This window comes from Stegostoma tigrinum, chromosome 47 (genome assembly GCF_030684315.1).
Source record: "Stegostoma tigrinum isolate sSteTig4 chromosome 47, sSteTig4.hap1, whole genome shotgun sequence".
NCBI lineage: Eukaryota > Metazoa > Chordata > Chondrichthyes > Orectolobiformes > Stegostomatidae > Stegostoma > Stegostoma tigrinum.
This window is the reverse complement of record NC_081400.1, coordinates 1,839,714-1,863,180: the sequence shown is the minus strand read 5'-3', so window position 1 is coordinate 1,863,180 and position 23,467 is coordinate 1,839,714. Positions and strand designations below refer to the sequence as shown.

General features: G+C 57.5%; 1 protein-coding gene across 1 annotated transcript in view; it reads left to right on the top strand.

The window, feature by feature from the left end:
- Positions 1-671: 671 nt before the first annotated feature.
- ints3 (integrator complex subunit 3) overlaps positions 672-23,467 on the top strand; it is a 97,434-nt gene continuing 74,638 nt past the window's right edge. The window contains exons 1-4 of the mRNA XM_048525789.2: positions 672-881; positions 4,267-4,350; positions 8,421-8,504; positions 11,916-12,029. Of these exons, the coding sequence (XP_048381746.1) occupies positions 807-881; positions 4,267-4,350; positions 8,421-8,504; positions 11,916-12,029 (357 nt within the window). The 5' untranslated portion in view covers positions 672-806. The remainder of the gene's footprint in view (positions 882-4,266; positions 4,351-8,420; positions 8,505-11,915; positions 12,030-23,467) is intronic.

Genomic DNA, 23,467 nt, shown 5'->3' with positions numbered 1-23,467 from the left:
GCAGGGGACTTCCGGGAAACGTGGAACCGCCCCTTTTCTCCAAGACGATTGGTGAACTGGACACCGATTTGGCAAATGATTGGTGAATATGGCTGCCAGTCTGACAGGTACCGTCCTAACCTCTCACACCAATCTGTTTGGGCCGGGGTAAGGGTGTTTCCGAATGGCGCACGACGCCGTCAATCAGAAGGCGGGACGTAAAGATCCGTTTTTGATTGGGAAATTTGGCGGTCAATCAGAAGGCGGTACGCCCAGGCTGTGGTTTCGGATTGGGGGAATTATCATAAAGAGCGAGTGGACAACCACGATTTAGGATTGGACAAAGAGCTGTCAATTATAAGGCGGGTCGTCAAGCGCGGTCTTCGATTGGGGAATTCCGCAGTCAATCAGAAGGCGGGCTGTTCAACCTTATGGTGCGATTGACGGAACGAGTTGCCCATCGGTAGGGGCGGGATATTGTCTCCGGACTTCGATTGGTGCAGGTTGCCGGCTGTCAACGGGGGGAGATCTAAGTGTGCTTCTATTGGCTACCTGGGCCGTCTATCGGCAGGGAGGGCCCACCACATCGGTTTCGGAATGGCGGAGAACGATGTCAGTCAAGATGGTGTGGGCGGGAGCTTCCGGCTGTCGGTTTCGGTGGGGGATGGGGATCTGATGGGGGGGGAGGGGCCGAATGGAGTGTTGTTGCCCATCGGCCTCCATGTCCGCCCCGCCGCCGCCGCCGCTGAGGTGATCCCTTTCCCGGCCTTCGAGCATCCAGGCGGGGTGCGGGGGGTGTCGGACGCCCCGGCGCTCCGCCTCGCCGCATGGAGGCCGCTCTCAAAGCCAAGGGGAGGCTGCTGGCCTCCAGCGCCTTGGACGCGAAGGACGAGCTGGAAGAGGTGAGCGGGAGTGGGGATAAGCTGGCTACTACCAGGCGCAGGCTTCATCCGCCGCTAGGCCGCTCAGTGATGGCTATGGTGGGGAAGGAGTGTGTGGGGATGGTTGTTGTGGGGGTGGGGAACACTGATTTACCCCTGCTCCCACAGCTCCATATCATGGAGGGAACACTGCACCATTATTTCGCTCAAATATCATCTTATTAATAAGTCGTCTGTCTTTGGCTTTAGTCCCTAATACTTTCACATTTAAACCTCAATCTTTCAACTTAGTTACAACAGCTGTACAGCATGGAAACAGTCCCCTTGGTCCAACTTGTCCATACTGTCCTTTTAAATGTTGTTCAAATCTCATTTTCGAATCCAACCACCGTATTTTTACATAAACATAAAATCTTTAAGCCACAATTTTATGCCAAAAAATTCTTTAAAATTTAATCTATTTAAGTTAAATCGAATTTTTGAATTGAATCTAATATTACAAAAATAAATCTAATAACTTTTAACTTAATCTAATTTTTTAAATTATGTTTCTATAGAAAAACTTCTTACCCTAGTTTCTTTTAATTGAATTTAATGTCTTTACAGAAATCTAACTTTGTTAAAATACATCTTCAAACAAAACATTAAATGTCTAGTTGTATTAAAACCATGGTATTTTCAAAGCCTCATGTTTTAAAACTTAATGTTAAGTCAGTGAATGGCTCCTAAATTAGTTTGATATTCATAACTGTTAAACTTTCAGATTCAGTCCTTTTCTTCCTAAATTAAATCTGTTTTAGTTTTTCATTGGTGTTGGGGCAAACAAAAGTCTGCAAAGGAAATTTGTTGATACCTCCAAATTTCAAGCATCCCTCCCTCCCCATACCTCACCTCTCTTTTTTGTTCTGGGTCAGTATTGCAGGAATGCAGCAGTGTTGCAGGAGCAGTGCATGCTTATTTTTAGCTCCCTGTTGGAAGTTGTTGTTGAATCTGTTCCCACTTGTATTGCTCCTAATATCTCCTGATGTGGTTAAGTGTTGAAGTTTGACAAAAGACAATAGGTGCTGGAATAGGCCATTCAGCCCTTTGAGCCAGCACCACCATTCATTATGATCCCGGCTGATCATCCACAATCAGTATCCTGTTCCTGCCTTATCCCCATAACTCTTGATTCCACTAACTTTCAGAGCTCTGTCTCTCTCTTTCTTGAAAGCATCCAGAGAGTTGGCCTCCACTGCCTTCTGGGGCAGAGCATTCCATATATCCACCACTCTCTGGGTGAAGAAGTTTTTCCTCAACTCTGTTCTAAATGGGCTATCCTTTATTTTTAAACTGTGTCCTCTGGTCCTGGACTCACCCATCAACGGAAACATGCTTCCTGCCTCCACAGTGTCCAATCTCTTAATAATTTTATACGTCTCAATCAGATCCCCTCTCATCCTTCTAAACTCAAGAGTATACAAGCCCAGTCGCTCCAATCTTTCAACATATGATAGCCCCACCATTCCGGGAATTGACCTTGTGAACCTACGCTGCACTCCCTCAATAGCAAGAATGTCCTTCCTCAAATTGGGAGACCAAAACTGCACACAATACTCCAGGTGTGGTCTCACTAGGGCTTTCAGATGCTCCCTAATGGCACTGTTATTCTGTTGAAAGTGCTGCGTTAATATAATATAATTAATCCTGTCATAAAGGAGGAGAGACTAGGTTGTTGGAAAGAGTCCTCAAGCAAAGTATCCAAGTAACTGAAGGCGTAGTTACTAATAGTGAGGTACTTTCAGTTGAAGGCAGAATTGGAGAATAACTTCCTATTGGATTAGGGGGCTTTCTGAGGATTTAAAAGGGTCAGCTTGGTGTTTGTTGCTTTTACATGGGTTCCAGTGAGTAGCCAATACTTTTAGGAATAACCTGATGACTTGAACACTACACCACCCTAACTGATGTACAGTGAGCCGGTCTGATGAGGACTGGACGACTCAGGCTTGGGAGAGAAAGGAGGGTCAGTGGGATTTCATCCTGTTAATTGTTTTTGTGATCAGAATCTTCCATCCTGAAAGAATGCGGGAAGCAGATTCCAAAGGGAATTTGAGAAATTCTGCAGGCAGTGAGCTGTAAGGGAGAAGGCAGTTAGACAGTTGCTTGGAGACCATGCGGGTCTGGGAAAGATTCAGACAAAACCTTCCTGTTGTCTGTCCAGTTCCTTTGCAACTTTTCTAAAGCATGACACCATAGCTCTGAGGCCGAACTCATGCCCAAGACAAGTTCAGCCGAACCTTGGTCTTGTATTTGGCAGGATGCGGTGGCGCTCCCTCAGCACTGACCTTCCAGCGACGCTCCCCTGACAATTCAGAGAATGTTCACTCAGATGATCCCTGGTATGAGGGATTTCCTTATGAGCAAAGGCTAAATAGGTTGGGACTTTACTCACTGGAGTTTAGAAGAAGGAGGAGTGTTTCACTGAAACATGTCCAGTCCTTAAGGGCTAAACAGGGTCAATACTGAGAGTGTTTTCTACAACATGGAAGGATACATAACCAAAGGGTTTCCCCTCAGAATAAACGGGTACCAATTTAAGACTGAGATGGGAAGGAAAATCCTTCTGGCAGAGGATTGAGTGTCTTTCAGGTTCCTTGCCACAGAGAGCTGTGGGGCAGAGTCCTTGCCTATATTTGAGGCTGGGATATACAGATTCTTGATCAGTAATGGAATCAGTATTTATCGGGAAAGGGCAGGCAAGTGGATGTGAGGAATGTCAATCGTACTCATTGAGACATAGTCATAGAGTACAGCACAGAAACAGACCCTTTGGTCCAAAACATCCATGCTGACCAAATCTCCCAAACTGGACTTGCCTGCACTTGGCCCATATCTTTCATTTCATGTACTGTCATCTTACTTGTCCATCACTCATGTATCTGGAACTGTGGCATCCTAACTCCTTAACCAACTGCCACCTAAACACACACTTACCTGTAGAGTCATAGAGTAGTACAGCACGGAAACAGACCCTTTGGTCCAAAGGTGATGTAACAGGCTCCAGGGGCTGAATGGCCTACTCGTGCTGCTGTTCCTGTCAGCCTTGTGGACAGGCGCAGTGTCAGATTTTGGCTTTGCACCCAATGGGGCTGCAGTATCTCATGTCGGAGTGAAACATTCGCCTTCTTTTGTCAGCCAGGATGGGTAACAGCAGTTGATTCCTGCTCGCTGCTCCTTACTGCCTGCTGGCTCGAGTGTCATTAGAGAATTATAAACTTGCAAACCTCAGTGTTTCACAGAGTTCCTTTTGACACGGACTGCCCGAGAGAGCACGTTCTCCCAGACCCCAGCCTCTCCCCTTGGGAATGCTGTTTTTCCAGGCTTAATGGGGAAATATTCACTGCAGATGTTTTCTGTTCCTGTTCAGAAGCTGGAGAGGTGTTTCAGTGTGATATCACCAATGGTCAATGGAGTGTCTGAGAGAGAAGCTAACGATGCGTTGAATGCTCATGTAAGTACGGGGCACCGTTTCTTTCAGTATCTGTGTTGTCATGTCATCAAATCTCAGTAGCAATTACCACATTGCTGCTGCCTTCCCTGCCTTTTACCCTTCAAACACACAATCCTAACCTCTTCACTGATTGTTTAATGTAAACATTTCATGCTGTAATTGCTTCTCCATGTCAGCGGTGGGTCTCTTGCACCTATTCACCATCTCCCAAGTTCTCATCCTGTCCTCCTCGCGATGTTATACTGCTTCCCAGATGTTGTGTCCTACACTGCGCCTTCTCCTGTGCTCGATGACTGTACACACACTGTTGCCCAGGTAGCTTTGTCCCGATCGGCCACCATCCACATTGATGAGTGAACAGTCAGGGTCCCCCTGTACCAACTCTGGCTTGTCAGGGAGATGGTGCTGACCCTGGGGCTCTGAGTAACCCTGAACATTCCTGACCCACCCCACCCGACCCCCCATCCCGGGGCTGTGTCAGGACCATCCAGCAGCAGGCTGTCATCAGGTTTGCACCATGGATTTGATCTTGGGAAAGAGCTAACAAGGTGTAGATCTGGATGAACACAGCAGGCCGAGGAGCAGGAAAGCTGACGTTTCGGGTCTGGACCCTTCTTCAGAAATCTGAAGAAGGGTCCAGACCCGAAACGTCAGCTTTCCTGCTCCTCTGATGCTGCTTGGCCTGTTGTGTTCATCCAGCTCTACACCTTGTTAGCTCAGATTCTCTAGCATCTGCAGTTCCTGCTATCTCTGCTGTGGGTCTGGAGTCACATGTAGGCCAGACCAGGTAAGGATGGCAGTTTCCTTCGCTGAAGTACATTAGTGACCCAGATGGGTTTTTCCAACAACGGTTTCATGATCATCAGTAGATTCTTAATTCCAGATTCTTCCTTCCTTGAATTCATATTCCCCCTCTGCGGAGATGGGATTTGTGCTCATGTCCCCAGAACATTGGGTGAGCTTTTTAATTGCATTATTAGTCTAATGATAATACCACCTCCTCCCCGAACCAGACTCAGACCCTGCTCGGAGTTGAGGGGTCCCACTGTAAGCAGCAGCAACAGATAAGGGATAATGGGAACTGCAGATGCTGGAGATTCCAAGATAATAAAATGTGAGGCTGGATGAACACAGCAGGCCAAGCAGCATCTCAGGAGCACAAAAGCTGACGTTTCGGGCCTAGACCCTTCATCAGAGAGGGGGATGGGGGGAGGGAACTGGAATAAATAGGGAGAGACGGGGAGGCGGACCGAAGATGGAGAGTAAAGAAGATAGGTGGAGAGAGTGTAGGTGGGGAGGTAGGGAGGGGATAGGTCAGTCCAGGGAAGACGGACAGGTCAAGGAGGTGGGATGAGGTTAGTAGGTAGCTGGGGGTGCGGCTTGGGGTGGGAGGAAGGGATGGGTGAGAGGAAGAACCGGTTAGGGAGGCAGAGACAGGTTGGACTGGTTTTGGGATGCAGTGGGTGGGGGGGAAGAGCTGGGCTGGTTGTGTGGTGCAGTGGGGGGAGGGGATGAACTGGGCTGGTTTAGGGATGCAGTAGGGGAAGGGGAGATTTTGAAACTGGTGAAGTCCACATTGATACCATATGGCTGCAGGGTTCCCAGGCGGAATATGAGTTGCTGTTCCTGCAACCTTCGGGTGGCATCATTGTGGCAGTGCAGGAGGCCCATGATGGACATGTCATCAAGAGAATGGGAGGGGGAGTGGAAATGGTTTGCGACTGGGAGGTGCAGTTGTTTGTTGCGAACTGAGCGGAGGCGTTCTGCAAAGCGGTCCCCAAGCCTCCGCTTGGTTTCCCCAATGTAGAGGAAGCCGCACCGGGTACAGTGGATGCAGTATACCACATTGGCAGATGTGCAGGTGAACCTCTGCTTGATGTGGAAAGTCATCTTGGGGCCTGGGATGGGGGTGAGGGAGGAGGTGTGGGGACAAGTGTAGCATTTCCTGCGGTTGCAGGGGAAGGTGCCGGGTGTGGTGGGGTTGGAGGGCAGTGTGGAGCGAACAAGGGAGTCACGGAGAGAGTGGTCTCTCCGGAAAGCAGACAGGGGAGGGGATGGAAAAATGTCTTGGGTGGTGGGGTCGGATTGTAAATGGCGGAAGTGTCGGAGGATAATGCGTTGTATCCGGAGGTTGGTAGGGTGGTGTGTGAGAACGAGGGGGATCCTCTTGGGGCGGTTGTGGCGGGGGCGGGGTGTGAGGGATGTGTCGCGGGAAATGCGGGAGACGCGGTCAAGGGCGTTCTCGATCACCGTGGGGGGAAAGTTGCAGTCCTTAAAGAACTTGGACATCTGGGATGTGCGGGAGTGGAATGTCTTATCGTGGGAGCAGATGCGGCGGAGGCGGAGGAATTGGGAATAGGGGATGGAATTTTTGCAGGAGGGTGGGTGGGAGGAGGTGTATTCTAGGTAGCTGTGGGAGTCGGTGGGCTTGAAATGGACATCAGTTACAAGCTGGTTGCCTGAGATGGAGACTGAGAGGTCCAGGAAGGTGAGGGATGTGCTGGAGATGGCCCAGGTGAACTGAAGGTTGGGGTGGAAGGCGTTGGTGAAGTGGATGAACTGTTCGAGCTCCTCTGGGGAGCAAGAGGCGGCGCCGATACAGTCATCAATGTACCGGAGGAAGAGGTGGGGTTTGGGGCCTGTGTAGGTGCGGAAGAGGGACTGTTCCACGTAACCTACAAAGAGGCAGGCATAGCTGGGGCCCATGCGGGTGCCCATGGCCACGCCCTTAGTCTGTAGGAAGTGGGAGGAGTCAAAAGAGAAGTTGTTGAGTGTGAGGACGAGTTCAGCTAGGCGGATGAGTGTGTCGGTGGAGGGGGCCTGGTCGGGCCTGCGGGACAGGAAGAAGCGGAGGGCCTTGAGGCCATCTCCATGCGGAATGCAGGTGTACAGGGACTGGACGTCCATGGTGAATATGAGGTGTTGGGGGCCAGGGAATTGGAAGTCCTGGAGGAGGTGGAGGGCGTGGGTGGTGTCACGGACGTAGGTGGGGAGTTCCTGGACCAAAGGGGAGAAAATGGAGTCCAGATAGGTGGAGATGAGTTCGGTGGGGCAGGAGCAGGCTGAGACGATGGGTCGACCAGGGCAGGCAGGTTTGTGGATTTTGGGAAGGAGATAGAAACGGGCCGTGCGGGGTTGGGGAACAGTGAGGTTGGAGGCTGTGGCTGGGAGGTCCCCTGAGGTGATGAGGTCGTGAATGGTGTTGGAGATGATCCCAGGCCCCAAGATGACATTCCACATCAAGCAGAGGTTCACCTGCACATCTGCCAATGTGGTATACTGCATCCACTGTACCCGGTGCGGCTTCCTCTACATTGGGGAAACCAAGCGGCGGCTTGGGGACCGCTTTGCAGAACATCTCCGCTCAGTTCGCAACAAACAACTGCACCTCCCAGTCGCAAACCATTTCCACTCCCCCTCCCATTCTCTTGATGACATGTCCATCATGGGCCTCCTGCACTGCCACAATGATGCCACCCGAAGGTTGCAGGAACAGCAACTCATATTCCGCCTGGGAACCCTGCAGCCATATGGTATCAATGTGGACTTCACCAGTTTCAAAATCTCCCCTTCCCCCACTGCATCCCTAAACCAGCCCAGTTCATCCCCTCCCCCCACTGCACCACACAACCAGCCCAGCTCTTCCCCCCCCCCACCCACTGCATCCCAAAACCAGTCCAACCTGTCTCTGCCTCCCTAACCGGTTCTTCCTCTCACCCATCCCTTCCTCCCACCCCAAGCCGCACCCCCAGCTACCTACTAACCTCATCCCACCTCCTTGACCTGTCCGTCTTCCCTGGACTGACCTATCCCCTCCCTACCTCCCCACCTACACTCTCTCCACCTATCTTCTTTACTCTCCATCTTCGGTCCGCCTCCCCGTCTCTCCCTATTTATTCCAGTTCCCTCCCCCCATCCCCCTCTCTGATGAAGGGTCTAGGCCCGAAACGTCAGCTTTTGTGCTCCTGAGATGCTGCTTGGCCTGCTGTGTTCATCCAGCCTCACATTTTATTATCTAGCAACAGATAAGGATTGGGTTGGGGTCTGAACACTCTGTCTTTGCTCGACAGGTCTGCAAAGGTGCCCAGCAGCATGAAGAAGTTTGTTTGGGGCTTTTAACGATGATTCTAACGGAACCTTCGCAGGCACAAAGAGTGAGTCTTTTCTCCTGCCATTGTACTCCTGTCTAATCAGCCTGTTCAGATATGTTACGTCACACCTCCAGGGCTAGAGGCAGGACACCACCACAATGTCACACGGCCCCAAACTCTTTAAACTTGCTGATTTCTGATGTTTGCAGGAGGAGTACAGTACTGTACCAAAAGTGGAAATGCTTTAATCAATCAGCAAAGTGGTCAGCGTGTTTCACTTTATTGTTGTTACTGAGACCAAAAAGAAGGTTGTCATCAGGCTCCTTCAATAAGTTCAAAAATAACCTGTTTCTTAAACAAATGCATTCTTTAAGTACCTGGTAAAATGAGTTCTGAGTTAAAGATACTATGCAGACTTGAAGTACATTCACTTAATGAACACGATAATGCCGCTATCGTTTTTTTTTGGGGCCGGGGCAGGGGGAGGGGAGAGAGAGAGAGAGAGAGAGAGAGGTGAATGGTGTGAATTGAGGAGACAGAATGGGTGTTCTCACTGCTCCTTTGAGTTCCTGTCAGCGATACCTGGTTGTTGATGGTTGCAGAATGATGGAAGGGCTTCAGACTCACTTTCAGATCGTTCTGACAATTTCAGGTTTTTCCAACTGCTTCCCCAACAGAGGGCGAGCATTTCAGCTCACTTTTTTTGTTCAGAGGGTTATTCCCTTCCTGACTGAAAGAGATGGAGAGTGAGTGATGCTTCTCCAGCCAACCTGTCCTCACCTACTCCATCCAGGTCAGTCACAGAATCCCGACAATGGTGGTAGAAGCCACTTAGGCTCATTGAGTCTGCGCCACTCCCTCTGAAGAACATCCCACCCGGAGTTTTACCCCGTGGCTAAACCACCTAGCTGGTATATTTCTGGGCACTACAGCCAGTTTAGTATGACTAACACACCAAAGCTGTGCATCTTTGGGCTGTGGGAGGAAACCAATGCAGACATGGAATGGACGTGCACACCCAACACAGTTCCCTGAGGCTGGAATCAACCCTGGGCCCCTCGTGCAGTGAGGCAGTTGTGCTAACCATGCTGCCCATGTACATGTGAAAACATCCTTAGTTCAGAGGCTGTTGCTAGGCAGTCTTCAGCGCAGTTGGAAGGGTTTTCTACATGTCTTGGTTCAGCAATTAAAAGTGGTGCTACAATGCTTTCCACAGTTAGTTGACTTGAGTAAACAGTGGGCCAAGACATTATTTTTGGATATTTTTGCTTCCAGGGAAGTAACTGGTAAATCCCCCTTAAGCCCAGAATGTCTCACCAGTTTATGTATTCCAGTGATAGAGCACAGAAACCGACCTTTCAGTCCGACTCGTCCATGCCAACCAGATATCCTGTGTAAATCTAGTCCCATGTGTCGGCATTTAGCCCATATCCCTCTAAAGCCGGCCTATTCACAGAGCCGCCCAGATGGCTTTTTAAATGTTTAATCGTACCAGCCTCCGCCACTTCTTGTGGCACCTCACTCCGTACCCTCTGCAGGAAGATGAGCTCTCGGATGCGCAGAGGTATTTGAAATCAGACAGCAGTGGCAGTATGTGTGAAGGTTTGCTGCTGGGTCAGACAGCACTGCAGGTTTGTTTCTGTGATTCCCTTCCAGTGTGCTGACTGCACTTGTCTCCCTTCCTTTTCTAAAGTGCTGTTGTTCTGATCTTTCTCCCCAAAGTTCCAAAACAATGCAACAGATTATAAAATGATAATCCCTGATCCTAGAATGTGAGGAAATCAGCCACAACTCAAAAAAAACTTCAAAAAGTGGACTGGCTCTTTGAGCCACAAATGTTTTCCCATCCTCCACCTTGGATTGCCTGGAATCCCTTTTTTATAATCCATGAAAATGTATTTCTAGCGGACATGACCCTGAGCAACAAATTGGGCCTTTAGATAAAAACCGAAAGAACTGCAGATGCTGTAAATCAGGAGCAAAAACACAAGTTGCTGGAAAAGCTCAGCAGGTCTTGCAGCATCTGTGAAGGAGGAAAAAGAAAAATCGAGTTAACGTTTCCTCAGAACTGTTGTAAGGAAGGGTCACCGGACCCGAAACAAAACGTTAACTCTGATTTTTTTTTATAATGCACAGCTGCTGCCAGACCTGCTGAACTTTTCCTAAAACAGAAGTTGCTGGACCTTTTAGATGATGTGCCCCAAGCTCAGCAATAAATGCAAGTCAGCGTCAGTTTAGTGATGCTGGTGGTCTGTTGCATTTTGCTATTCATGCACAGAAGGTGCCCCAGCAAGCTGTCTGGTAGGGAGTTACGTAGGAGTGCGGTGGATCCTTCAGTCCCTTGAGTGTGTTCTGCCATTCTGTGTGATTGTGGCGAGAGTGCAAACTAATCTAGACCCTGCAATCGAGCAGCGTGGCAAATAAATCTTCAATAATATTTGGAGGTGCTGCCAGGTGATTGCTTTCTTGTCCTATTTCATTCAGAAGCTGTTACAAATGTCATGTGGAAGAATGATAAGGGGCCATGGAGAGGCTGTCCCTGCAGAGCCTGGGAAATGAGAAGTGAGGTGGACTGATACATAATTGTGTTACCTCCACCATTAAGTCTGAGAGCTGCCTGCTTCAGCAGGTTTAATGTTTAATTCAGTTCAGTACCGTGTCTGAGATTGGCTTTATTCCACAGCCTCAAATTACTGTCTTCACTGGAGTGGGCATAGCCCAAGAGGGTTGTCGGGGTGGGGGGAGGTGTTGTGTTGCGTTTACGCAAGTTGCAAGGGGTCAAAAAGGTTGAGAGACGATCCTGGTAGAAGCTTATCAGAGGCTGGTATATTTGGAGGAGCGTTAATGAGGGGGATGCTTTTCTATCGGCGAAGGGAGTGGGAGGCTGGGTGCAGAGCAGGAGCCCCATGTTTCACAAGGGCTGGGCCAGAGAGCAGCAGGGGAGAAGAGAATCCCTCTTCCCCTCGCTGAGTTCCCAGGATCTAGGGTGTGCAGCCTGAAAGGATGCCAGTGGCAGATTCTGTAAAGCGTGTTAGGAGCTGTGTCTGACAGCTGGGTGTGAGTGGTCACTTTTCCTTACTCGTAAAGTTAGTCCCATCCTAAAAAACTCTGGCACATTGCTGTTCTGCAGCCATCTTTATTTTTAAACTGTTGGAAAAGACCCTTTGGCCCATCAAGCCTGTGCTTGTCAAAACCTAGGCCCAAGTTCTAAACCAGCAAAGCTGATGAACATACAGGGACAGGCTGCACAGAGCAGGTTATATTCTCTCTCTCCCAGAGAGGGTTAAGGAACGGTTTCATTGAGGTGTTGAAAATCATAAGAGGTATAGGCTGTTGTCTGGAAAGGACAGTTCTCTCCTGAGGTGTTTGCAGCATTTGCTGAAGTCCAGTTTTTGATAGAAATGCATGTATTGTCCCTCAGTGTGTGCTAGCAAGTCCCCTGCATGCCCTAACACTGATCTCTGACTGTTGCAGTGCTACCGGGACCTGATGTTGGTGAGCAGAGACGGCATGAACCTCATTTTAATAAAGATTAACCAGCTCCTCATGGAGAAATACCTGAAACTACAGGATACTGTCAGGATACAGGTGAGGGGAAGGACTGTGGGTATTATTCTCGTCTCTGCATTCAGAACGTAGTTTCCATTTCAGAAAGAAGGAACACCGTACTGGCTAAGTCGGTCAGCACACTGAGAGAGGGTGGCACTGAGGGTCCTAATAGAATCCTTACAGTGCAAGAAGAGGCCGTTCGGCCCATTGAGTCTGTACCGAAGGGGATACCACCCGGGCTGAATCCCTTACCCTGTGCCCCCCCATAACCCCACCTTTCCCCGGCTAATCCACCCAGCCTGCAGCACCCTAGTCACTGTGGGCAGACGCTGCTCATCATTCCAATGAGCATGATTTGGGGAGGAATCCTTCATGTAATCAGCTGGGAGTTGCTGTGTTGTGGAGCTGCGAAGGCAGTGATAGCAGCAATATGGGGGAGGGCTAACACAGTGCTAAAGGTAACAGAGGGTAACACTGGCAGTGTTGAAGAGTGGGCCAATGTAGTGCCTGGTGTTATGCCTTTCCTCTGCTCACCCTGGGACTGTCCAGAACTGAGCCTCGGGGCCCAGGCACTCACCTTGGGTCTTGGCATTACCATGATCACACACCAACCGGGATAATTGTAGCAACACACTGTTGTGGTGGAAACTGTCAAGATGGGTCAGGACTGACAGAATCTGTTTGATAATTTGCCGTGACGGTATGTGAGTGCGTTGCAAAGCTTCTTCGAGGCTAGTGTAAAAGCTGCTTCCCACTGAGAATTCCATCTTAGAGCTGTCAGCACACTGCTGACAATACCAAATGCATTATTTCATGCTGTTTTTGCCTGACCTGTGAAAGCATTCAGCTGAATAATGACAGGTCTGTCGCTGTATAACACTGGGGGACGGTACCGGTGGGGGACGGGGTCTGTCGCTGTATAACACTGGGGGACGGGACCGGTGGGGGACGGGGTCTGTCGCTGTATAACACTGGGGGACGGGACCGGTGGGAGACGGGGTCTGTCGCTGTATAACACTGGGGGACGGGACCGGTGGGGGACGGGGTCTGTCGCTGTATAACACTGGGGGACGGGACCGGTGGGGGACGGGGTCTGTCGCTGTATAACACTGGGGGACGGGACCGGTGGGGGACGGGGTCTGTCGCTGTATAACACAGGGGGACGGGACCGGTGGGGGACGGGGTCTGTCGCTGTATAACACTGGGGGACGGGACCGGTGGGGGACGGGGTCTGTCGCTGTATAACACTGGGGGACGGGACCGGTGGGGGACGGGGTCTGTCGCTGTATAACACTGGGGGACGGGACCGGTGGGGGACGGGGTCTGTCGCTGTATAACACTGGGGGACGGGACCGGTGGGGGACGGGGTCTGTCGCTGTATAACACTGGGGGACGGGACCGGTGGGGGACGGGGTCTGTCGCTGTATAACACTGGGGGACGGGACCAGTGGGGGACGGGGTCTGTCGCTGTATAACACTGGGGGACGGGACCGGTGGGGGACGGGGTCTGTCGCTGTATAACGGTGGGGGACGGGACCTGTGGGGGACGGGGTCTGTCGCTGTATAACGGTGGGGGACGGGACTGGTGGGGGACGGGACCGTTGGGGGACGGGGTCTGTCGCTGTATAACGGTGGGGGACGGGACTGGTGGGGGACGGGACCGTTGGGGGACGGGGTCTGTCGCTGTATAACGGTGGGGGACGGGACCTGTGGGAGACGGGGTCTGTCGCTGTATAACTGTGGGGGACGGGGTCTGTCGCTGTATAACGGTGGGGGACGGGACCGGTGGGGGACGGGGTCTGTCGCTGTATAACGGTGGGGGACGGGTCCGGTGGGGGACGGGGTCTGTCGCTGTATAACACTGGGGGACGGGACCGGTGGGGGACGGGGTCTGTCGCTGTATAACGGTGGGGGACGGGACCGGTGGGGGACGGGACCGGTGGGGGACGGGGTCTGTCGCTGTATAACGGTGGGGGACGGGGTCTGTCGCTGTATAACGGTGGGGGACGGGACCGGTGGGGGACGGGGTCTGTCGCTGTATAACACTGGGGGACGGGGTCTGTCGCTGTCTAACACTGGGGGACGGGACCGGTGAGGGACGGGGTCAGTCGCTGTATAACGGTGGGGGACGGGGTCTGTCGCTGTATAACGCTGGGGGACGGGGTCTGTCGCTGTATAACGGTGGGGGACGGGACCGGTGGGGGACGGGGTCTGTCGCTGTATAACACTGGGGGACGGGACCGGTGGGGGACGGGGTCTGTCGCTGTATAACACTGGGGGACGGGACCGGTGGGGGACGGGGTCTGTCGCTGTATAACACTGGGGGACGGGACCGGTGGGGGACGGGGTCTGTCGCTGTATAACGGTGGGGGACGGGGTCTGTCGCTGTATAACGGTGGGGGACGGGACCGGTGGGGGACGGGGTCTGTCGCTGTATAACACTGGGGGACGGGACCGGTGGGGGACGGGGTCTGTCGCTGTATAACACTGGGGGACGGGACCGGTGAGGGACGGGGTCAGTCGCTGTATAACGGTGGGGGACGGGGTCTGTCGCTGTATAACGCTGGGGGACGGGGTCTGTCGCTGTATAACGGTGGGGGACGGGACCGGTGGGGGACGGGGTCTGTCGCTGTATAACACTGGGGGACGGGACCGGTGGGGGACGGGGTCTGTCGCTGTATAACACTGGGGGACGGGACCGGTGGGGGACGGGGTCTGTCGCTGTATAACACTGGGGGACGGGACCGGTGGGGGACGGGGTCTGTCGCTGTATAACGGTGGGGGACGGGACCGGTGGGGGACGGGACCTGTCGCTGTATAACGGTGGGGGACGGGGTCTGTCGCTGTATAACGGTGGGGGACGGGACCGGTGGGGGACGGGGTCTGTCGCTGTATAACACTGGGGTACGGTACCGGTGGGGGACGGGGTCTGTCGCTGTATAACACTGGGGGACGGGACCGGTGGGGGACGGGGTCTGTCGCTGTATAACACTGGGGGACGGGACCGGTGGGGGACGGGGTCTGTCGCTGTATAACACTGGGGGACGGGACCGGTGAGGGACGGGGTCAGTCGCTGTATAACGGTGGGGGACGGGGTCTGTCGCTGTATAACGGTGGGGGACGGGACCGGTGGGGGACGGGGTCTGTCGCTGTATAACGGTGGGGGACGGGACCGGTGGGGGACGGGGTCTGTCGCTGTATAACGCTGGGGGACGGGACCGGTGGGGGACGGGGTCTGTCGCTGTATAACGCTGGGGGACGGGACCGGTGGGGGACGGGGTCTGTCGCTGTATAACGCTGGGGGACGGGACCGGTGGGGGACGGGGTCTGTCGCTGTATAACGCTGGGGGACGGGACCGGTGGGGGACGGGGTCTGTCGCTGTATAACGCTGGGGGACGGGACCGGTGGGGGACGGGGTCTGTCGCTGTATAACGCTGGGGGACGGGACCGGTGGGGGACGGGGTCTGTCGCTGTATAACGCTGGGGGACGGGACCGGTGGGGGACGGGGTCTGTCGCTGTATAACGCTGGGGGACGGGACCGGTGGGGGACGGGGTCTGTCGCTGTATAACGGTGGGGGACGGGACCGGTGGGGGACGGGGTCTGTCGCTGTATAACGGTGGGGGACGGGACCGGTGGGGGACGGGGTCTGTCGCTGTATAACGCTGGGGGACGGGACCGGTGGGGGACGGGGTCTGTCGCTGTATAACGCTGGGGGACGGGACCGGTGGGGGACGGGGTCTGTCGCTGTATAACGCTGGGGGACGGGACCGGTGGGGGACGGGGTCTGTCGCTGTATAACGGTGGGGGACGGGACCGGTGGGGGACGGGGTCTGTCGCTGTATAACGCTGGGGGACGGGACCGGTGGGGGACGGGGTCTGTCGCTGTATAACGGTGGGGGACGGGACCGGTGGGGGACGGGGTCTGTCGCTGTATAACGCTGGGGGACGGGACCGGTGGGGGACGGGGTCTGTCGCTGTATAACGGTGGGGTCGGGACCGGTGGGGGACGGGGTCTGTCGCTGTATAACGGTGGGGGACGGGACCGGTGGGGGACGGGGTCTGTCGCTGTATAACGGTGGGGGACGGGACCGGTGGGGGACGGGGTCTGTCGCTGTATAACGGTGGGGGACGGGACCGGTGGGGGACGGGGTCTGTCGCTGTATAACACTGGGGGACGGGGTCTGTCGCTGTATAACACTGGGGGGCGGGACCGGTGGGGGACGGGGTCTGTCGCTGTATAACGGTGGGGGACGGGACCGGTGGGGGACGGGGTCTGTCGCTGTATAACGGTGGGGGACGGGGTCTGTCGCTGTATAACGGTGGGGGGCGGGACCGGTGGGGGACGGGGTCTGTCGCTGTATAACGGTGGGGGGCGGGACCGGTGGGGGACGGGGTCTGTCGCTGTATAACACTGGGGGACGGGGTCTGTCGCTGTATAACGGTGGGGGACGGGGTCTGTCGCTGTATAACACTGGGGGACGGGGTCTGTCGCTGTATAACGGTGGGGGACGGGGTCTGTCGCTGTATAACGGTGGGGGACGGGGTCTGTCGCTGTATAACGGTGGGGGACGGGGTCTGTCGCTGTATAACGGTGGGGGACGGGGTCTGTCGCTGTATAACGGTGGGGGACGGGGTCTGTCGCTGTATAACGGTGGGGGACGGGGTCTGTCGCTGTATAACGGTGGGGGACGGGGTCTGTCGCTGTATAACGGTGGGGGACGGGGTCTGTCGCTGTATAACGGTGGGGGACGGGGTCTGTCGCTGTATAACACTGGGGGACGGGGTCTGTCGCTGTATAACGGTGGGGGACGGGGTCTGTCGCTGTATAACACTGGGGGACGGCGTCTGTCGCTGTATAACGGTGGGGGACGGGGTCTGTCGCTGTATAACACTGGGGGACGGGACCGGTGGGGGACGGGACCTGTCGCTGTATAACACTGGGGGACGGGACCTGTCGCTGTATAACACTGGGGGACGGGACCTGTCGCTGTATAACACTGGGGGACGGGACCTGTCGCTGTATAACACTGGGGGACGGGACCTGTCGCTGTATAACACTGGGGGACGGCGTCTGTCGCTGTATAACAGTGGGGGACGTGGTCTGTCGCTGTATAACGCTGGGGGACGGGACCGGTGGGGGACGGGGTCTGTCGCTGTATAACGCTGGGGGATGGGACCGGTGGGGGACGGGGTCTGTCGCTGTATAACGCTGGGGGACGGGACCGGTGGGGGACGGGGTCTGTCGCTGTATAACGGTGGGGGACGGGACCGGTGGGGGACGGGGTCTGTCGCTGTATAACGGTGGGGGACGGGACCGGTGGGGGACGGGGTCTGTCGCTGTATAACACTGGGGGGCGGGACCGGTGGGGGACGGGGTCTGTCGCTGTATAACGCTGGGGGACGGGACCGGTGGGGGACGGGGTCTGTCGCTGTATAACGGTGGGGGACGGGACCGGTGGGGGACGGGGTCTGTCGCTGTATAACGGTGGGGGACGGGACCGGTGGGGGACGGGGTCTGTCGCTGTATAACGGTGGGGGACGGGACCGGTGGGGGACGGGGTCTGTCGCTGTATAACGGTGGGGGACGGGACCGGTGGGGGACGGGGTCTGTCGCTGTATAACGGTGGGGGACGGGACCGGTGGGGGACGGGGTCTGTCGCTGTATAACGGTGGGGGACGGGACCGGTGGGGGACGGGGTCTGTCGCTGTATAACGGTGGGGGACGGGACCGGTGGGGGACGGGGTCTGTCGCTGTATAACACTGGGGGACGGGACCGGTGGGGGACGGGGTCTGTCGCTGTATAACACTGGGGGACGGGACCGGTGAGGGACGGGGTCTGTCGCTGTATAACGGTGGGGGACGGGGCCTGTCGCTGTATAACGGTGGGGGACGGGACCGGTGGGGGACGGGGTCTGTCGCTGTATAACGGTGGGGGACGGGACCGGTGGGGGACGGGGTCTGTCGCTGTATAACACTGGGGGACGGGACCGGTGGGGGACGGGGTCTGTCGCTGTATAACACTGGGGGACGGGACCGGTGAGGGACGGGGTCAGTCGCTGTATAACGGTGGGGGACGGGGTCTGTCGCTGTATAACGCTGGGGGACGGGACCGGTGGGGGACGGGGTCTGTCGCTGTATAACGCTGGGGGACGGGACCGGTGGGGGACGGGGTCTGTCGCTGTATAACGCTGGGGGACGGGACCGGTGGGGGACGGGGTCTGTCGCTGTATAACGCTGGGGGACGGGACCGGTGGAGGACGGGGTCTGTCGCTGTATAACGCTGGGGGACGGGACCGGTGGGGGAAGGGGTCTGTCGCTGTATAACGCTGGGGGACGGGACCGGTGGGGGACGGGGTCTGTCGCTGTATAACGCTGGGGGACGGGACCGGTGGGGGACGGGGTCTGTCGCTGTATAACGCTGGGGGACGGGACCGGTGGGGGACGGGGTCTGTCGCTGTATAACGGTGGGGGACGGGACCGGTGGGGGACGGGGTCTGTCGCTGTATAACGGTGGGGGACGGGACCGGTGGGGGACGGGGTCTGTCGCTGTATAACGCTGGGGGACGGGACCGGTGGGGGACGGGGTCTGTCGCTGTATAACGCTGGGGGACGGGACCGGTGGGGGACGGGGTCTGTCGCTGTATAACGCTGGGGGACGGGACCGGTGGGGGACGGGGTCTGTCGCTGTATAACGCTGGGGGACGGGACCGGTGGGGGACGGGGTCTGTCGCTGTATAACGGTGGGGGACGGGACCGGTGGGGGACGGGGTCTGTCGCTGTATAACGCTGGGGGACGGGACCGGTGGGGGACGGGGTCTGTCGCTGTATAACGCTGGGGGACGGGACCGGTGGGGGACGGGGTCTGTCGCTGTATAACGCTGGGGGACGGGACCGGTGGGGGACGGGGTCTGTCGCTGTATAACGGTGGGGTCGGGACCGGTGGGGGACGGGGTCTGTCGCTGTATAACGGTGGGGGACGGGACCGGTGGGGGACGGGGTCTGTCGCTGTATAACGCTGGGGGACGGGACCGGTGGGGGACGGGGTCTGTCGCTGTATAACGCTGGGGGACGGGACCGGTGGGGGACGGGGTCTGTCGCTGTATAACGGTGGGGGACGGGGTCTGTCGCTGTATAACGGTGGGGGACGGGACCGGTGGGGGACGGGGTCTGTCGCTGTATAACGGTGGGGGACGGGACCGGTGGGGGACGGGGTCTGTCGCTGTATAACACTGGGGGACGGGGTCTGTCGCTGTATAACACTGGGGGGCGGGACCGGTGGGGGACGGGGTCTGTCGCTGTATAACGGTGGGGGACGGGACCGGTGGGGGACGGGGTCTGTCGCTGTATAACGGTGGGGGACGGGGTCTGTCGCTGTATAACGGTGGGGGGCGGGACCGGTGGGGGACGGGGTCTGTCGCTGTATAACGGTGGGGGGCGGGACCGGTGGGGGACGGGGTCTGTCGCTGTATAACACTGGGGGACGGGGTCTGTCGCTGTATAACGGTGGGGGACGGGGTCTGTCGCTGTATAACGGTGGGGGACGGGGTCTGTCGCTGTATAACGGTGGGGGACGGGGTCTGTCGCTGTATAACGGTGGGGGACGGGGTCTGTCGCTGTATAACGGTGGGGGACGGGGTCTGTCGCTGTATAACGGTGGGGGACGGCGTCTGTCGCTGTATAACGGTGGGGGACGGGGTCTGTCGCTGTATAACACTGGGGGACGGGACCGGTGGGGGACGGGACCTGTCGCTGTATAACACTGGGGGACGGGACCTGTCGCTGTATAACACTGGGGGACGGGACCTGTCGCTGTATAACACTGGGGGACGGGACCTGTCGCTGTATAACACTGGGGGACGGCGTCTGTCGCTGTATAACACTGGGGGACGGCGTCTGTCGCTGTATAACAGTGGGGGACGTGGTCTGTCGCTGTATAACGCTGGGGGACTGGACCGGTGGGGGACGGGGTCTGTCGCTGTATAACGCTGGGGGACGGGACCGGTGGGGGACGGGACCGGTGGGGGACGGGGTCTGTCGCTGTATAACGCTGGGGGACGGGACCGGTGGGGGACGGGGTCTGTCGCTGTATAACGGTGGGGGACGGGACCGGTGGGGGACGGGGTCTGTCGCTGTATAACGGTGGGGGACGGGACCGGTGGGGGACGGGGTCTGTCGCTGTATAACGCTGGGGGACGGGACCGGTGGGGGACGGGGTCTGTCGCTGTATAACGGTGGGGGACGGGACCGGTGGGGGACGGGGTCTGTCGCTGTATAACGGTGGGGGACGGGACCGGTGGGGGACGGGGTCTGTCGCTGTATAACGGTGGGGGACGGGACCGGTGGGGGACGGGGTCTGTCGCTGTATAACGGTGGGGGACGGGACCGGTGGGGGACGGGGTCTGTCGCTGTATAACACTGGGGGCTGGGACCGGTGGGGGACGGGGTCTGTCGCTGTATAACACTGGGGGACGGTACCGGTGGGGGACGGGGTCTGTCGCTGTATAACACTGGGGGACGGGGTCTGTCGCTGTATAACACTGGGGGACGGGGTCTGTCGCTGTATAACACTGGGGGACGGGGTCTGTCGCTGTATAGCACTGGGGGACGGGGTCTGTCGCTGTATAACACTGGGGGACGGGGTCTGTCGCTGTATAACACTGGGGGACGGGGTCTGTCGCTGTATAGCACTGGGGGACGGGGTCTGTCGCTGTATAGCACTGGGGGACGGGGTCTGTCGCTGTATAGCACTGGGGGGCGGGGTCTGTCGCTGTATAACACTGGGGGACGGGACCGGTGGGGGACGGGGTCTGTCGCTGTATAACACTGGGGGACGGGACCGGTGGGGGACGGGGTCTGTCGCTGTATAACACTGGGGGACGGGACCGGTGGGGGACGGGGTTCTGTCGCTGTATAACGGTGGGGGACGGGACCGGTGTGGGACGGGGTCTGTCGCTGTATAACGGTGGGGGACGGGACCGGTGGGGGACGGGGTCTGTCTCTGTATAACGGTGGGGGACGGGACCGGTGTGGGACGGGGTCTGTCGCTGTATAACACTGGGGGACGGGACCGGTGGGGGACGGGGTCTGTCGCTGTATAACACTGGGGGACGGGGTCTGTCGCTGTATAACACTGGGGGACGGGGTCTGTCGCTGTATAACACTGGGGGACGGGGTCTGTCGCTGTATAACACTGGGGGACGGGACCGGTGGGGGACGGGGTCTGTCGCTGTATAACGGTGGGGGACGGGACCGGTGGGGGACGGGGTCTGTCGCTGTATAACGGTGGGGGACGGGACCGGTGGGGGACGGGGTCTTTCGCTGTATAACGGTGGGGGACGGGACCGGTGGGGGACGGGGTCTGTCCCTGTATAACACTGGGGGACGGGACCGGTGGGGGACGGGGTCTGTCGCTGTATAACACTGGGGGACGGGGTCTGTCGCTGTATAACACTGGGGGACGGGACCGGTGGGGGACGGGGTCTGTCGCTGTATAACGGTGGGGGGCGGGACCGGTGGGGGACGGGACCTGTCGCTGTATAACGGTGGGGGACGGGGTCTGTCGCTGTATAACGGTGGGGGACGGGACCAGTGGGGGACGGGGTCTGTCGCTGTATAACACTGGGGGGCGGGACCGGTGGGGGACGGGACCTGTCGCTGTATAACACTGGGGGACGGGTCCGGTGGGGGACGGGGTCTCTCGCTGTATAACGGTGGGGGACGGGACCGGTGGGGGACGGGGTCTGTCGCTGTATAACACTGGGGGCTGGGACCGGTGGGGGACGGGGTCTGTCGCTGTATAACACTGGGGGACGGTACCGGTGGGGGACGGGGTCTGTCGCTGTATAACGGTGGGGGACGGGGTCTGTCGCTGTATAACGGTGGGGGACGGGACCAGTGGGGGACGGGGTCTGTCGCTGTATAACACTGGGGTCGGGACCGGTGGGGGACGGGGTCTGTCGCTGTATAACACTGGGGGCTGGGACCGGTGGGGGACGGGGTCTGTCGCTGTATAACACTGGGGGACGGTACCGGTGGGGGACGGGGTCTGTCGCTGTTTAACGGTGGGGGACGGGACCGGTGGGGGACGGGGTCTGTCGCTGTATAACGGTGGGCGACGGGACCGGTGGGGGACGGGGTCTGTCGCTGTATAACGGTGGGGGACGGGACCGGTGGGGGACGGGTCTGTCGCTGTATAACGGTGGGGGACGGGACCGGTGGGGGACGGGGTCTGTCGCTGTATAACACTGGGGGCTGGGACCGGTGGGGGACGGGGTCTGTCGCTGTATAACACTGGGGGACGGTACCGGTGGGGGACGGGGTCTGTCGCTGTATAACGGTGGGGGACGGGACCAGTGGGGGACGGGGTCTGTCGCTGTATAACGGTGGGGGACGGGACCAGTGGGGGACGGGGTCTGTCGCTGTATAACACTGGGGTCGGGACCGGTGGGGGACGGGGTCTGTCGCTGTATAACACTGGGGGCTGGGACCGGTGGGGGACGGGGTCTGTCGCTGTATAACACTGGGGGACGGTACCGGTGGGGGACGGGGTCTGTCGCTGTTTAACGGTGGGGGACGGGACCGGTGGGGGACGGGGTCTGTCGCTGTATAACGGTGGGGGACGGGACCGGTGGGGGACGGGGTCTGTCGCTGTATAACGGTGGGGGACGGGACCGGTGGGGGACGGGGTCTGTCGCTGTATAACACTGGGGTACAGTACCGGTGGGGGACGGGGTCTGTCGCTGTATAACACTGGGGGAACGGGACCGGTGGGGGACGGGGTCTGTCGCTGTATAACACTGGGGGCTGGGACCGTTGGGGGACGGGGTCTGTCGCTGTATAACACTGGGGGATGGGACCGTTGGGGGACGGGGTCTGTCGCTGTATAACACTGGGCGACGGGGTCTGTCGCTGTATAACACTGGGGGACGGGACCGGTGGGGGACGGGGCCTGTCGCTGTATAACACTGGGGGACGGGACCGGTGGGGGACGGGGCCTGTCGCTGTGTAACACTGGGGGACGGGGCCTGTCGCTGTGTAACACTGGGGGACGGGGCCTGTCGCTGTGTAACACTGGGGGACGGGGCCTGTCGCTGTGTAACACTGGGGGACGGGGCCTGTCGCTGTGTAACACTGGGGGACGGGGCCTGTCGCTGTGTAACACTGGGGGACGGGGCCTGTCGCTGTGTAACACTGGGGGACGGGGCCTGTCGCTGTGTAACACTGGGGGACGGGGCCTGTCGCTGTGTAACACTGGGGGACGGGGCCTGTCGCTGTGTAACACTGGGGGACGGGGCCTGTCGCTGTGTAACACTGGGGGACGGGGCCTGTCGCTGTGTAACACTGGGGGACGGGGTCTGTCGCTGTGTAACACTGGGGGACGGGACCGGTGGGGGACGGGGCCTGTCGCTGTATAACACTGGGGGACGGGACCTGTCGCTGTGTAACACTGGGGGACGGGGTCTGTCGCTGTATA